The following is a 15,431-nucleotide window of genomic DNA, read 5'->3' on the forward strand; positions in this document are numbered from 1 at the left end:
CCAATGTTTATAGCAGCAATGTCCACAATAGCCAAACTATGGAAAGAGCCTAGATGCCCATCTACTGATGAATGGATAAAGAAGATGTGGTGGGCATATACAATGGAGTACTACTAAACCATCAAAACATGAAATCTTGTCATTTGCAATGACATAGTTGGAACTAGGGGATATTATGCTTAGCAAAATAAGTCAATCAGAGAAAGACAATTATCATATGATCTCATATGTGTAATTTAAGAAACAGAACAGGATCATAGGGGAAAATAAAGCAAGACAAAATCAGAAAGAGAGACAAACCATAAGAGACTCTTAATCATAAGAAACAAACTGAGAGTAGCTGGAGAGAGGGCAATGGGGGGGACAAGGTGACTGGGTGATGGACATTAAGGAGGGCATGTGATGTAACAAGCACTGGGTATTATATAAGACTGATGAATCACTGACCTCTACCTCTGAAACTAACAATACACTCTATGATAATTGAACTTAAATACAAAATTAAAATTAAAAAACAAAACAAAAACAGATCCTCCAAACTTGAACCATGCTGATCTCCCTGAAGTACATCCCCTGAATCCCAGCAACCAGTCCTAGGCATAGGGCATTCCCTATGGAGTTCCTTTCTGTTCCCTCCATCCCAACTCCATCCATGCCCCAGACCCCCGGCTCTGGGCCCACCTGCACACAGCCTTGACCAGTGTTACCAGTGCTGCCAGATACTCCTTCTCCCAGGCCTGTGAGCAGCTCTGCCCTCTGCCTGCAACTGTCTTTCTGGGACTCTCTGCCTAACCAGCTCTTCCCCATCCTCTGGTTCTCAGTGTCTCCTCCTTGGACAGACCATCTCCACTCATCCATTTCCTCTAAAGACCCTTTCCCATATTTAATCTAGTCTAGCATGGCACTCTGCTACTCTCCTTTATGGCCCTTAACACAATCTGTAATGTCTGTTTTCTTGTTTATGATTTCTCTTCTCAATTACACATAGACCCCATGAGAAAAGTTTCTGCTTTGTTCTCTGAAATATCCACAATGCCTCGTTCACAGCTTATTTAGCAAGTATATATATTACTATTTTAAATATTTCTTTTTGAATTCTAGAATCTTTCTTGTTTTCAAATACTATACCCCCAAAAAGGCACACATTTCTTAACAGATCCAGAGACAGTAATTACAAATTAAAAGTATTTTCTCTGTATTTCAATAGTTTCTTTGAGTTACTGAGAGGGTAATCCAATGAATTCTCCCTTTGATAACTTTGGCCTCATAAGCATAAGAATTCTTGTTTTATTTTCCATAAACTGTATAAATTGAGAACATTCTTTAGTAAAAAATAGTAATAATAATGGTTTCAGAGATTATTTTCTTTTGTCACACTTCTTGAATCCTCAAATATCTGATTTCATTCTCAAGGTTCTGTTTTCTTATCGGGTCAAACTCAAAATACAGTAGAGTGACCAGGACCTCTGTGGTGTTCTTAATTACTATACTCCAAATTTCTTAAATATTTGTGAATTCATTATAGTGAAACTTTCACAAATTCTATTTTGCATAATATTGCTAAATCCATATGTTTATTTTTCTAAATTCATCCTTCCTCTACTTTTTACTACTTCTTTTAAGAGGCAAAGTACTTTATGAACATTATTTTTTGGATAAATGTTTATAAAGAAATGACTTGCCTTCTTTTTGAAGGGATCTCACAGCTCCTTTTTTAAAAAAAATTTTATTTACTTATTTTGAGAGAAAGAGAGAGAGAGCATGAGCGGGGAGGAGGGGCAGAGGGAGAGGGAGAGAGTCTGGTTAGCAGACTCTGCTGAACATCAAGTGCCACACGGGGTTTGATCTTATGACCTTGAGACCATGACTCGAGCCAAAGCCAGCAGTTAGCTGCTCAACCCATTGAGTCACTCAAGTGGCCCCAGGGATTTCCCTAACTCTTAACACATTTCATGTCTGCCCAGCTAGCACCTTATGCTTGACACTAGTTTTTGTTCCTCCTTATCAACTTTATCTTCCTGGTTAGAACAAATGAGATTTGAAGATGCTTGGTGACAATGATAATGTCATATTGATGGGACTTTCACCTTATCTCACATGGTGGTTAAATACTTAATAAATACTTACTTAGAAATAAACTTGTCTTGGGATCCCTGGGTGGCGCAGCGGTTTGGCGCCTGCCTTTGGCCCAGGGCGCGATCCTGGAGACCCGGGATCGAATCCCACATCGGGCTCCCGGTGCATGGAGCCTGCTTCTCCCTCTGCCTGTGTCTCTGCGCCTCTCTCCCTCTCTGTGTGACTATCATAAATAAATAAAAATTTAAAAAAAAAAAAAAAAAAAAAAAAAAAGAAATAAACTTGTCTTAACCCCCTGTGTTCTGGTGTTTACATGTCAAAAGATATAAAAGAAGCTGTTCATGGGATTAAAAACAGGTGATATTATAACAATAATTTAAAAATATAGAGAGAGATAGATAGTGTTGGCTAAAAGAGGAAGTTTGACCTCAAGTTTAGACAAGATCTTTGCAACACACAGCTTGATGGGCTAGTACCAGTAAATCATTATTTCGTCATCTCTGAAAAGCAGGAGTAGTCACGGAAACAAGTGAAAAGTTCAGTCTTAAACGATTGACATCTTATGACCGGACTTTTTCTTAGAAGGTAAATGGATTTACCCCATGCTTTTAATCTAGATGAAATAATCACTTACCAAAAGAAAATGTCATCTAATTTTTAGTGGTTTCTCATTTTTGCTTTCTGTTTAACTTTATTTAGGGAGAGAAGGGTTGTATTTGAGTGGCTGTATGTAACTGGTGGATTTTATGGCAATCAGTAAGAGTCTCCAGTAATGGACAAAACGTGAAAAAGTATATATAGCACTGTTTCTATTTTAATTTATGCTCTGTCAAACGTTTGGGGTGTTGTTTTCAAGTGGAAATGTGTTTCCTCTTTTTCTTGGCCTGAATCCGTGAGTATTTATTTCCCTGCGGCACTGCGTGATGGTTTTGTCTTTCAGGGTGGGGTGACCCCAAAAATTTTAAAGGTGGCTATAGCAGCATTTCTTTAGGACAGTTGTAAATTCAGAGCCATTTATGTGAAGGTTAAGATTTTACAGAAACCTATGATCCTCTCATCTTCCACCTCCCCAGTAGTGAAGCCTAGTATAAATTCATAGGATAAGATCATGTTCTTTTTAGGTCAAACACATATTTCAATATTTAAAAAATACTCTATAAATATTTCATGGTACTCTACAAAGAGCACTGTTGGCTTTTAAATTAGAAAAAGAGCAAAAAGTGCTAGAAAAATTGTTACCACTGATGATTCTGCTACAGATGGTGAGCTTCCTATTCCTGTGTCTCAGAATTCTCACCAGATTTCCCTGTCATCATTTTATCCTAGATTATGTTATTTGATTTACTTTTTTTCTTTTTAAAGATTTTATTTATTTATTCATGAGAGACACACACACACAGAGGCACAGACACAGGCAGAGGGAGAAGCAGGCTCCATGCAGGGAGCCTGACATGGGACTCGATCCCGGGTCTCCAGGATCACACCCTGGGCTGAAGGCGGCGCTAAACCACTAAGCCACCTGGGCTGCCCCTATTTGATCGATTTTAAGGCACTTAATGACACTGTTGCTGTTGTAACTGGTACATGGCAATGAGATATCCTTCTCCTGACCCTCCACATGTCTAGGACTCAGAAATTGATACATTTTTGAAAGCTGAACAATTAACCACAAATAATAGATGGCATTTATTGTCTAAATAAACTACCTTGAAATACAGCAGGTATTGGAAGAGCCAAAAATTCTTGTCATGGGCATGCCTAAATATGAAATGAAACTGTGGTTTCCTAAAATTGTTTTATTATTTTATTAAATAAAAGTGGAGGGATCGCTGGGTGGCGCAGCGTTTTGGCGCCTGCCTTTGGCCCAGGGCGCGATCCTGGAGACCCGGGATCGAATCCCACATCGGGCTCCCGGCGCATGGAGCCTGCTTCTCCCTCTGCCTGTGTCTCTGCCTCTCTCTCTCTCTCTCTCTCTCTGTGTGACTATCATGAATAAAAAAAAAAAAAAAAAAAAAAAGTGGAAACCATTTTCATCAACAAAGAAACCAGTTAAGCAAGCTACAGTACATAGCTGTAACAGAAAGACTTATCACCACTTAAAATGCTTGTAGAAAGTTTTGGGTGACATGGAAGGAATATTTATGATAAAAGAAAAAACAGTAAAAACAACAAAAAAGGAGATATGAAGTCTCAACTAGCTTTTAGGAAATGCATGGAAATATAACTAAAAAGAAATGCGCTATAATATTAACAACAGGTAGTAGGATTTTGAGTGATCTTACTTTGCTGATTTTAGGTACTTTATACTTTTCTAGTACAAGGAAATAAAAGGGAAAATACAGAAAGCTTAACATAAGATGTAGAACCGTAGCCTACATACCGACATACTTGAAAAGACAATATAGTACATTGAACTGAATAAAAATTCTGATATACCCTAGAGGAAGGACCTCGATGAGAAAATGAGTCAAGACTTAGCCAGCACTGCCAGGGAGGACTGAGGCCTCTATGACATTCAATATTAAAATCATCCATTCATTTTCTCCCATACTTGGTTCAATTCCATATTTTCTAAGCAAAACTGGTTTTAACTGTCTTTCTCACATGTTCTGATAGAATGTACTGGTAACACCAACATGCTCCTTATGTCATTTCAGTTTATACATCAGTCTCCTGTGAGGTTAGTTGGTGTGAGTTAGTTCTGGGCCAATCAGTCAATTCTTGGTGCCCTGCTGAGACCACATTTCTGGAGGGCAAAGCGGAGGACTGGCTGTTGAGGTATGATAACCACGACATGTATAAAGCCCCTGACCGCTGACCTCACGAGAACACCCAGCTTCACTAGCCTCTCCCTCTCACTGATACTGCTCTGATACTAAAATCACAGCCTCAGAGTTCACCCCCTCCGCCACACTTCCTTTCTAGGCTTTCTAAGAGGAACACTTTTTATTCTCAGGAAGACGGCATGGGAGGAGGGGGTTCCAGACCTGCCCCCGACGATGGTAAGTCCAGGACAGAAACCGTTACCAGCCTCACTGCTAAGGCAACATGGACTGGATTAACCAGTAAGTGTGCCACGGAGCTGTAATGGGACCGCGCTGCGAGTTAGAGGAATTAAACCGTACCTAAGGCCAGGAAGGGCGATAAAGGGAGCAGGGGGCAACGGTCTGTCCTCCCAGTTTGGGGAAAAGGGGTCTGGGGCTCAGCACGGGACCCTCCCGTGGCTTCCCTTGCAGCTCCAGCAGCCCGAGGCCACCTTCGGCCGGTTATTGGTGAAGCTGCCCCACAAACAAGGGAACACACTAAAGAGGGCAGCGGTTTCCAAGGCCAAGTTCCCCAAAACTTTGGGAAATGCTAGTTCTGGGTTTCGCTTTTTGTTGTCTGCGGCCTGGCCCCGGCACCGTGTGCCTCTGCCCGGGGGCCCATCAGATCTTGGAGAGAGCCGCAGAGGTGCGTTGGGTGGTCAGCGGGGTTCACGGGGCTTACACACTGGGCCCCGCTTCCATGTGGGCAGCAGGCTGGGTTTGAGGTCCCGCTGGTTGTCAAGTCAAGGATCCAGCAGACAAAACGCTGTCCTCCCTTTGCAACGCGGAGCCTCCATGGTTTGTCTTCCCGGCTGCTTGCGGAGGGTGGGTGCCCCGGACGCTTCAGCTGCACAGCTCGGTGCCCTGATGCTCTGCGCTCTCCCACAGGCCGACCGAGCCCCAGCCGGAGCCCCAGCGCGAGCCCCAGCCCGAGCCCCGCGGTCGCGACGGTCGCCGCCGCCTCCACCGCGCCGCAGCACCCGGCGTAAGGGAGTCCCCGCGCGGCCCTGCAGGCTGTGCCGACCTCCCAGTGATGGGACTTGGGAGGGAGGTCCGGGCGACGGGGACCACCAACAGCCAAGGAACTGAATCGCTTTTATCTTTAGAGTGTGTTTCTTAACCTGGAGATCCCTCAAGAGATCCATGAATCCCCTGGGCCGATGGATAAAATTGCCTGTGTGGGGGAGGGGGCTTATGAAGATTTTTTTTTTTGAGGGGGATGAGAATCCACAGTTTTCACCGAGGCCTCAAAGAGTTCTGGAATCCAAGAGCCAAAAGCTGAGGGGCAGTGGGTAAAAGTCACCTAAGCAGCAGGAGGGCTATTTCAGGGATGTCCCCACCGGCAGGACCCGTCACCCTCTGGTCTTGACAGGGGCCTTTTAAAAGTCCAGCATGTTATCTGCTCCCTCTCTGTGCCCAAACAGCATCCAGCATTTGGCCTTCGCCTTTCTTGCTGGGGTCCTGCTGACGCTGCTTCTGCTGGCCCTCGTCTTCTTCATTGTAAAATGCTGCAGGAAATGTAAGTGGTCTCCAAGACATGGGACAGCTCTTCTGGCTCCGCCATTGAGAACGGAGTTGGCTCTGAGGGACAGTAAAACCCTGGTAGCTCACCTTGTCCACAGACCAAGGACCTGAACCCCTCACTCCATTCTCTGCCATCCCCATGGTCCACTTTTCCCACCTCCAGCACCCACCCCCTCACCCCAGCCTGCAGAGAGAGAGGCTTCTCATTCCTCCACACCCCACTGAGACTTGTCCCTCTCTTTCCTTGCATCTGTGGCAGGTCACTCCAGTCCCTGGGCCCTGGATCCTCCCTTAGACCCTCACTCCGGCCATGATCCTCCAGCCAAGGTAAGATGGCCACACTGTTCTGGGACACTGGGCATGTGCACCTCTCATTTCTTTGACCATCTGTGACCACAGCCTCCAAGTGGCTTCTAAAGAGACACCTTCTTCCAAATTGAACTCACTCATTCCCCCTCCTTCCTCTGCAGCTCTCATCCCCGGAGGGAGCACTTACCTATGCTAAAGTAACTTTCAAAATCTCAGAAGAAACGAACAATCACCTGACTGAGAAACATTCTGCGAACTTGGACCCCGTTGTCTATGCTCAAGTCAAAGTGACAGACTCTCCCTACCTTTCCAATGAGGCCTGATATCAGTCCCTCTTCTTCTCAGCTCCATCTTTACACATCACTTTCCCTTTGGACAAACTCCAGACCACGGCCTGGCCAAACTCCAGATGGAGCTGTTTGTGTGATCTGGAAACATTAGCCAGCAGTTTTGAAGACCAAGGGTCAGTCTTTCTCTTGGCCTAAGAGGAGGCTACTGGCCCTCCCGTTTTGACCGGCAGCCTGTAATTCCTTTGAGAACTGAGACTGCTCCCTTGTCCCCTTCCAAAGTGTGTGGTACCGAGCTCAGCACACACAAAGTGTTCGCTCAGTGCCACTGACCAACTTGGGGGAAGTCAGCCAAATGGGCAAGTTAGCAAGAATTACAAATAAAAGCAAACCCTCTGCAATGCTGGCTCCTCCCACATTATTTATCTATCTGGTCCCATCATGTCCAGAGATCCAGAACTCATCCACGGCCAGAAGCCTAACAGAGGTGGCAGTACTCTAGAACAAGCTCAGGGTGGATCGGGGCACAGGTCTCAAGCTCTGCATCAGCTAGCTGCATTCTTTTGGTAAGTGTGTTAAGCTTTTAAAGCTTCAAATGCTTCATCTTGAAAATAGAACTAATAACATTCACCTCTTAGTGTCAGAATAAGTGAAATGTCATCTTCTTAGGTACTTTTTAATTTTTTTTTTTAATTTGGGAAAGTGAGAGAGAGAGAGATGAGAGCACAGGAGCTGGGGCAGAGGGAGAGGGAGAAGCAGACCCCCTTGCTGAGCAGGGAGCCCAACCCAGGGCTTCATCCAAGGACCTGAGATCATGACCTGAGCTGAAGGCAGATGCTTAACCAGCTGAGCCACCCAGGCACCCCTCTTTAGGTAATTTGTACATCCCAGGGTTTTATAGAAATATAAGGTCCCTCTTGTGTAAAGTGCTACTGAATGTGCATATCCACCTCCTTGCTATAGTATAGAAGATACACAAAGCAATGTTATATGGGAGCTAAAAATGTAAATGTTAACCCTCCCCAAATCCTAATGGATAATCCCATAGACAGTCCCAGTAAATATACCAATAAGATTGTTTTTCACTCAATAAAGTTACTCTAAAGTCCCTGTGTAGACAATAAACCAGAAAGCAAATGTAGAAAAATTTATAAAAGAAGCAAATAAAAGAATATAGGAAGGTTAGCTCCAGTCGCTGCCTAAAAGTACTGTTTTATTAAGCATGGATCATTAAAATGTGTTCATGGTTTGTGAATAAACACATGGGATAGAATAAGACGACTAGAAACAGATATACATGAGGAAATTGAGAGTATGATGAAGATGGCATATCCAATCATTTGGGGAAAATTGGTTTATCCATTTTCCAAACTGCCTAAGATGGTGTTTCAACAGGTAGGCAGCCATGTGGATGAAAATAAGATCAGATCTACAACTTCCTCCTTAAATCAAAATAGATTTCAGATAAAAAATTAAACTGTAAAAAAAATTATAAAAGTATTAGAAGAGTATATGGGACAACTTTAAAAAATAGAATGGTCAATGCCTTGAATGTATGACCCAAAGTCAATAAACTGGAAAAGATTGATCAACTGGACTTACAAAATACCATTCGAAATGCCAAGCTTGGGAAATATTTGCAAAGCATCTCATAGCCAAAGGACTAATTTTGCTAATATATTCAGAGCTTCTCTAAGTCAGTAGGGAAAAAATCAGCAACTTAATAGAAAAAAAAGGACAAAGGGTAAGTCTAGGTTAGTGACAGAAAAGGAAATATAAATGGCTTTTAAACATATGAGGAGATACTCAAGTTTACTCATAATAAGGGAAATAATTAAACTACAATTAGATGTTTTTCCATCAATGAGATTAGCAAAAAAGTTTGCTAACAGAGGCTCCAGGGTGGTTCAGTCAGTTAAGCATCTGCCTTTGGCTCAGGGGCTCAGGTCGTGATCTCAGGTCCTGGGATGGAGCCCTGAAGCCTGGCTCCCTGCTCACCGCAGAGTCTGTGTCTCCCTCGCCCTCTGCCATGCTCCACCACTTGTGCTCTCCCTCTCTCTAAAATGAATAGATAAAAAAAGTCTTTAAAAAGTTTGCTAACAAACCACTTGGGCAGGACTTCAGGGAGCCAAGATGCATGTACAGTTGCTATGGAAGGCAATTTGGCAAGAGCTAACAATGTTTTAAATCCTATTACTGAAAATGCATCCTGTAGAAAGTCACCTGTGTAGCTTAAATTATAATGTTCACCAAAGTGCCTAAAACTTAGTGAGGCTCGTTATACTCTAAGTATATTCCAAGTGCTTGGCATGTGTCCACGGAGGCCTCACAAAACACCAGGAGGTTACAATTTTTACTATTCCCACTTTAGAACAGTAATGTGCCCAAGTTCACACCACTAGTAGGTAGCGGTGCTGGGGCTCATACCCAGGTAGGCGGGCCCCAGAGTTTGCTTATTTGTCCATTAGGCTCAAGTCTCTGAAACAATGAAAGATGGAGCAAACCCTCAGTGTCTATCGAGAGGGGACTGGCTAGTGGAGTACAATGTAGCTGCTAAAAAGAAGTAAGCCACTCTATGTTCAAAGAGAAAAAGATCTCCAAGTTATGTTAGACGTAGGGTGCAAGCTGCTGAACAGAACTCTGACTGTCCAGTAGAGTATGTGTACGTGTGTGTGCATGCTGCACCCATGTGCACCTATATTTGTACATATTTAGTCTGAAAGAAAACACCATTAATTTGTCTCAGTGATTGCCCCTGGGAAAGGGAGCTTGATAACTGAGGGACTGAGGGGCAGGAGTGGGAGGAGGCATTTTCCCTTAAAAGCCTGCTTGTAACTTCTGAAGTTGTTCACTTACCTTGTTGAGGATCTTTAGGGAACGCAATACCTGGTGATCCCATCTGCACCTGAATTCTGAACCAACTGAGAAATAAGAGGACTCAGGAGATAGAGAACAAAGTTCCACCTTTATTACAATGGGAGCTAGCACAGAGGTAGCTACAGAGAAGTGGAGAAAGTCCCCTCCGCCACCCCCACATCAGAACCCGTGGCCCAGCGGCGCCCAGGGGTTGCAGGAGAGAGATCATGTGAGCCTTGAAAGCTGCACGCAGAGGGTTGAACAAGGAAGAGGAAGTGTATGCCCAGAGTCTGACCCACAGACTCACATCAAACTCGCTTCCTCCGATCGGACGTCACTGAGGAGTGCTACCTCAGTGGAGTTCAGTCTATGGCAAAGGAAGCAGGAGTGGAGAAAAGCAGCCTCCACAAATCTCTTTTAAAAATACACTGGGTCATATGTTTAAACATTGAGGTAGGGAAATTAAAGTTCAAAGAGACAAATAATATAGCCAATGTCTCCCAGCTAGTAAGTGGCAGAGCAACGTGACACCCAGTCCTGCAACTCCCAATTCCTGGCATCTTATCTGCACAACAGGTGGCCCCACTGGAGCATGCAGGGGGGCAGAGATGTGAGCAAGGGAAAGTGGGGCGACCCGACCCAGAGGGCAAGTTCCTTCTGAGATGGAGCAGCTGCTCCTGACAGCTAGATTTTGGGAAGACAGTGGAAGACTGGGCCCCTTGTGGGAGCCAAAGGGCCAAGGAGAAAGATGGTTTGGGGCCTTAGTCGTGTGTAGAGGCCACAGCACAGCAGTGTGGCAGCCCCAGGAGGGCAGCAGAGGCTCTTCTGTCCTGGCTGTGGGAAGCTCCTTGGGGAGGCCTCTCTAGCTTTCTCCTGTTCCCAAACTCTGGGCTAACAGCAAACAATACAACCAACCTTGAGGCTACAAGCTACATCAGCTTCCTCGGTGAGAGCAAGGGCTTTTTCAGTGGCTCCTCGAGAAGTGAGCATTGTCCTAGGGCCACCCACTTGGACATGAAATATCACATTAATTGCTCTTCTCTGTTTCCTTGAAGCTTTCTATTTTTAACAGCAGAGTTTTGGGGTTTGTCTCCCCATCGTGAAAATGTATTCACCTAGCTTTACTTACTGGAGGATGAAATGAGTAATTAGATAATTGACCATAGATTTAAAAAGTCTTCACCAGGGAAGGGAAGAGGAAAAGGTGCTAGAACTCCAGTTCATGGAATCAGACCAAACCTGCAGGATGCTCAGGGGAAATGGTTGTCCAGATACATAGGTATAAATCCTCCAAGACAGTTACAGATGTTTTCATGTGTCATGGAAGGTGGTGTTGTCACTGTTGTTTTTAAGATTTTATTTATTTATCCATGAAAGACACACACACCCAGAGAGAGAAAAAGACACAGGCAGAGGGAGAAGCAGGCTCCCTGCAGGGAGCTTGATGTTGGACTCGATCCCAGGACCCCAGGATCAGGCCCGAGCCAAAGGAAGATGCTCAACTGCTGAGCCCCCCAGGGGCCTCGTGTCATAGAAGATCTTGCCCTGTGCAGTAGGGTGGCCTAACCCAGCCCAGACTTGGTTGCTATTTGCGGAGTCAGTGGGCTTGTGCTTTGATACATGGCCACAGAGGAGGGACCGGAGTTGTTTTCTGGCTGAGCAAAAAGGCTGCTGAGTAGCTTCAAGTTCCTCACTGAGGGAGGGGTTGGGATGGAAACTGAAGGAACTGTGTCCATGAAAGATGCTGTGAGAGCCTAGACCTAAATGATCAGAGCAGGTACAGAATTGTGTCAAGAGCCAACCTCCCTGCCCCGGCCCTGCATGGACCCCAGGGCCGCCGAGCATCCTGAGTCCTGAGACTAGCTGACACCCTTGTTACTAGACACAAGAAGACCAGGGATCATTAGGGCAGCAGAGTTGTGATATGCGCCCCTGGGAACTCCCTGACACAGCAGGGGGGCTTCATACGGGGAGAGAAGGTGCAGACATGCACGTGGCAGTTCTGGCATGACTGACAGCACAGCTGCACGTGCACCCACAGCTGCTGATGCTTCCTGATTTGACTGAACATTTCACTCACTATGCCTTGGTTTCTCACTGAGCCAGAGCGGCATCCATTCAGTCCGGGGGCAGTTTCCCATAGAGGACAATCTCTTCATCAAGAAAATCTGAGACCTGCTGGTTTGGCCTACAGCCCTTTCTTTGGGTACGACAGCAAGGCATACCAATGCAGAAATAAATATTGCAATATTATGCTTGAAACCTTTGCAGAAATACATTTCCAGTGACATCCCAGGAGAAGTCAGTTGTACCAGGGAGTTCATCCAACACCAATCGGGAATTTATTGGTGAACCAAAAAAACACAAGTGATCCCTCAGACCCCTGACCAAGATTCTGCCCCCCTTCTTCTCTTGCCATGGCTGTGCTTACCTAGCTACAAGGGATCGCTGGCAAGTCGCAGGGTCCTTCAGAACACCTGAGAGATCACAAACAGTCCCCACAATGTGGGCAGTGGTCGTCATGGTGACTTTATGGTAGCATCACTTCATTTATAAACTAAATAAAAGAAATCTTCAGTCACATCTGTTCAGGATAAGCCACTTCCTTTGGAGTCAGGACACATGAGGAGGACTTCAATGAGTTGCCTAATTTGTGGGCAACGGAAAAAAGGAAATCGAGTCAAGATCTGTTGCCCACCTCAGCTGTGTCTTTCTGGTAGTAAAAGTTGCAAACTCTCTCATGGTAGCTTTATGGGGACTAAACAGCACAGTTTGTTTTCAGGGCAGGTCATTATTTGACCGCTCATGGCTCAGTCAGGAGGGAAGTATGGCATATGGAGCTTGCATTTACCTCTCACCAAGCGTTGGTGATATAATGCAACTGGACCCCTGCAGAACACGGGAAGGTCAAAGCCAGAAGGGTCTTTGATTCCAGCTGCCATGTTTCAATTGCCTGGGTGTGAAGAAGCAGGCAAAACAAGCCGTACAACCCTGTACTCAAAAGGAATAGGGTTGGATTCCACTGCCTCAACTTCCACAACACCGTGTGCCTCCCCTGTAGAGTACTTACACTAGCTGACAATTTTTCTTCTGTGTGATGGTTTATCTCCCTCCCACCCTATATTATAAATGCCATGAAGATAGATGCTACTTCTTTTGCTTGTCTTTGTATCCCTAGCATCTAGCACGGTCCTTGTGCTTTGAAAGAACAAATGAATGTGTGAATAAAAGCTCCTGAGGAGTATGAGGATAGGGTCCTCAATCTATAGAAGAGAAAACAGGCCTAGAGAAGTGAAAAGTTACCCCAAGATCATGCCTTAAATAAGTGACAATGGTTTTTGCAAAAACCTACAGTACAGTTGTGTCCCAAAGGGAGTTGCCTTGGGCGCAATTGAGAAAGATGCTGCTTCACCTATGTTCTCCACCTCCAGTGGTTCCCAAAGCTCTCAGAGGACAAAAGGGAGCCGAAACTTTTATTTCTTAGGGCTCCTGCTCTCCCATGGGGCCAAATGATCACAGGGAGAGTATGAGACCTAGAAGTCTTAGTTTTGAATTCCAGATTCTTCCAGCTTTGCCCCATGTTTCAGTACCAGGTGCTTCCAGGTGCATGTGTGTGTGCATGTTTTCTCTCACTCTCTTTGCTTTTCTGCCCTTCCAAACCCAGAGGAGGGGGGAGTCTGCTCGTAACTATGCCTACAGTCTCTCTGTCTGTGGCTTCTGAGCATAAAAAGCCCTACTGGCCAAACAGTGGTGCTTGAACATGATATTCTTTCTACCCTGTGTCCTCTTGAGAGGTTAGCAGAACCAACACGTGGTGGTCTTGAGGATTTTGGTTTCTCTGATGCTGCCCCAAGGGAAAGGTGAACAAAAAATAAAAGAAAAGAAAAAAAAAAGAAAGAAAGAAAGAAAGAAAGAAAGAAAGAAAGAAAGAAAGAAAGGTGGGAAGATTCACATAGTGCCTGCTGAACAAACTTCCTATTCTCTGTTTAGGAAGGGTGATCCCTAAAGATCAGGTAACCATGGGGTCCGGGACCCAGGAAGAGCCAAGGAGGGAACTTACCAGAGGTGTAGGGATCACAGAAGAAGCTTGCCTGGTTTTCTGGCTTCTAACTAGGCCTTTACCTGTAATCACCCAAGGGCAGAAGGACACACAAAGCTTAAGGGTTCTTTCTCCAGTGGCTGAAGACCCAGGTTGAGGCCCATGGGCCTGTTCTCTTCTACTCCAGGCCCTTTTGAAGGACACTCTTCTATGTCTGCTTATCCAGGGGTCCCAGAGGTCCTTTGACAGTCCCTCCAGATAAACAAAAAGTTCCAAGCAAAGAGTAAGTCTGCCTCCCAAAGCTTGTGTGCTAGGGAGGCAGGTGGCCCTCCACACACCAAGGCCTATGGTGTGGTTGTCTCAAGGCCTCCCTCTTCCCTAGTCTACACACACCCCCCTTTCCAAAGCTACTATGCCCTCTCTGTCACCTCTCATGGGGCTTTGGTCACCATAGAGCAGAATCTCCCCCAACCCATGGGCTGGCTACACTGGGCTCCATGGGTCCAGGAAACAAGAAGAGGATCACAATCACTCATTTGAAGGCTACTCCTTGGCCCCTTTCATTTTCCCTAATCCCCACCCTGCAATGGCTATTGACCTCTTCTATTCCTTTGACTTCTCCTCCTTTTGGACAAATGGCTAATAATTGAGATGATCCCCAAACCTGTGATCAGTATGCAGATGATGATAATGGACATCCTGGAAGGAGTCACAGACAGACTTCATGTGGCTCAAAAGAAGGCACCTTTTGGTTCTTGGCTCAGGATCCCCTTTCCTGGGACCCACCCCACTTCCGGCTCCCACCCAGTTCCAGTAGCTCCTGGCCACCGTGTGCCTTCTGAGTGCTTCTGCCCTCCAGCCAGGTCCAGTCAGGCTTGGGGGCCGATCGGGGACCAAGCATCTTCCCCAGAGACTAACACAGACTTGGAGCAGGAAGATCCAGTGCTCAGACTGGCTGGTCTCTTAAATAGGGGACACATAAACTTAGGAGCTAGAAATAGCCAAAATGAAACAGAAAGGGGCTGTGCATAGAGAAAGGAAAGCAAGCACACATAAGAGCAGCAGATCAGAGACTGAAGAAAATCCCAAAGACAATCGGGACCATTTCTGAAGGCGCCATGTCCTGCCTTCCATGTGTGAGACACAGCTCTCTCCTTAGGACCTATCTTCCTTTTTAACTGAATTACTGAGAGGGAATTTTTTGCTGCTTGCATCCAAGAGCCCTAAACTACATTCTTCTGAAAGAAGCCATATGGTCACATTGAAGATCCGCAGTTCAGGTGGAGAAGCAACAATGCTGGAAGGTGGCGGGTGCAAATCAACTGCCCTGCTGTGACACCTTGGCCCGCCTCACCCACCATAGCTGGAGCGATCGGCCTTGTGGATCACTCTGAAAGCCCTGCAGCTTCTGGTCCTGTTGCCTAAGTCTGCATCAGAAAGGATTTGCTGTGGATCAAGTGAGGCTGGTGCTCAGGCCTGCCCTTTCCTCTGCATCTCTGCGTCTCTGGCTGTCATTTGTTCAACCCTTAGAGGATG

At 45.5% G+C, this 15,431-nt stretch overlaps 1 protein-coding gene across 6 annotated transcripts; it reads left to right on the forward strand.

The window, feature by feature from the left end:
* Positions 1-2,520: 2,520 nt before the first annotated feature.
* C12H1orf162 (chromosome 12 C1orf162 homolog) lies at positions 2,521-7,401 on the forward strand. Of its 6 annotated transcripts, XM_072768980.1 has the most exons (8): positions 2,599-2,661; positions 2,776-2,867; positions 4,734-4,854; positions 5,033-5,141; positions 5,769-5,865; positions 6,305-6,399; positions 6,664-6,731; positions 6,875-7,401. In XM_072768980.1, the coding sequence occupies exons 4-8, from the start codon at positions 5,042-5,044 to the stop codon at positions 7,034-7,036; spliced, it is 522 nt and encodes a 173-aa protein (XP_072625081.1). In that variant the 5' UTR covers positions 2,599-2,661; positions 2,776-2,867; positions 4,734-4,854; positions 5,033-5,041; the 3' UTR covers positions 7,037-7,401. The 6 variants fall into 6 exon arrangements, with proteins under 6 accessions (XP_072625083.1, XP_072625085.1, XP_072625080.1 ...); XM_072768982.1 differs by lacking the exon at positions 2,776-2,867 and having other exon boundaries at positions 2,521-2,661; positions 5,002-5,141; XM_072768984.1 differs by lacking the exon at positions 2,776-2,867 and having other exon boundaries at positions 2,521-2,661; positions 5,002-5,078.
* The last annotated feature ends 8,030 nt before the right edge of the window (positions 7,402-15,431 follow it).

This window comes from Canis lupus, chromosome 12 (genome assembly GCF_048164855.1).
Source record: "Canis lupus baileyi chromosome 12, mCanLup2.hap1, whole genome shotgun sequence".
NCBI lineage: Eukaryota > Metazoa > Chordata > Mammalia > Carnivora > Canidae > Canis > Canis lupus.

Coding starts and splice junctions, on each gene's coding strand:
- C12H1orf162 (XM_072768982.1), top strand. CDS start 5,042: ATGGGAGGAGGGGGTTCCAGACCTGCCCCCGACGATGGTAAGTCCAGG. Junction 5,866..6,304: donor ACCGCGCCGCAGCACCCGGC/GTAAGGGAGTCC, acceptor GTGCCCAAACAG/CATCCAGCATTTGGCCTTCG. Junction 6,732..6,874: donor GCCATGATCCTCCAGCCAAG/GTAAGATGGCCA, acceptor CTTCCTCTGCAG/CTCTCATCCCCGGAGGGAGC.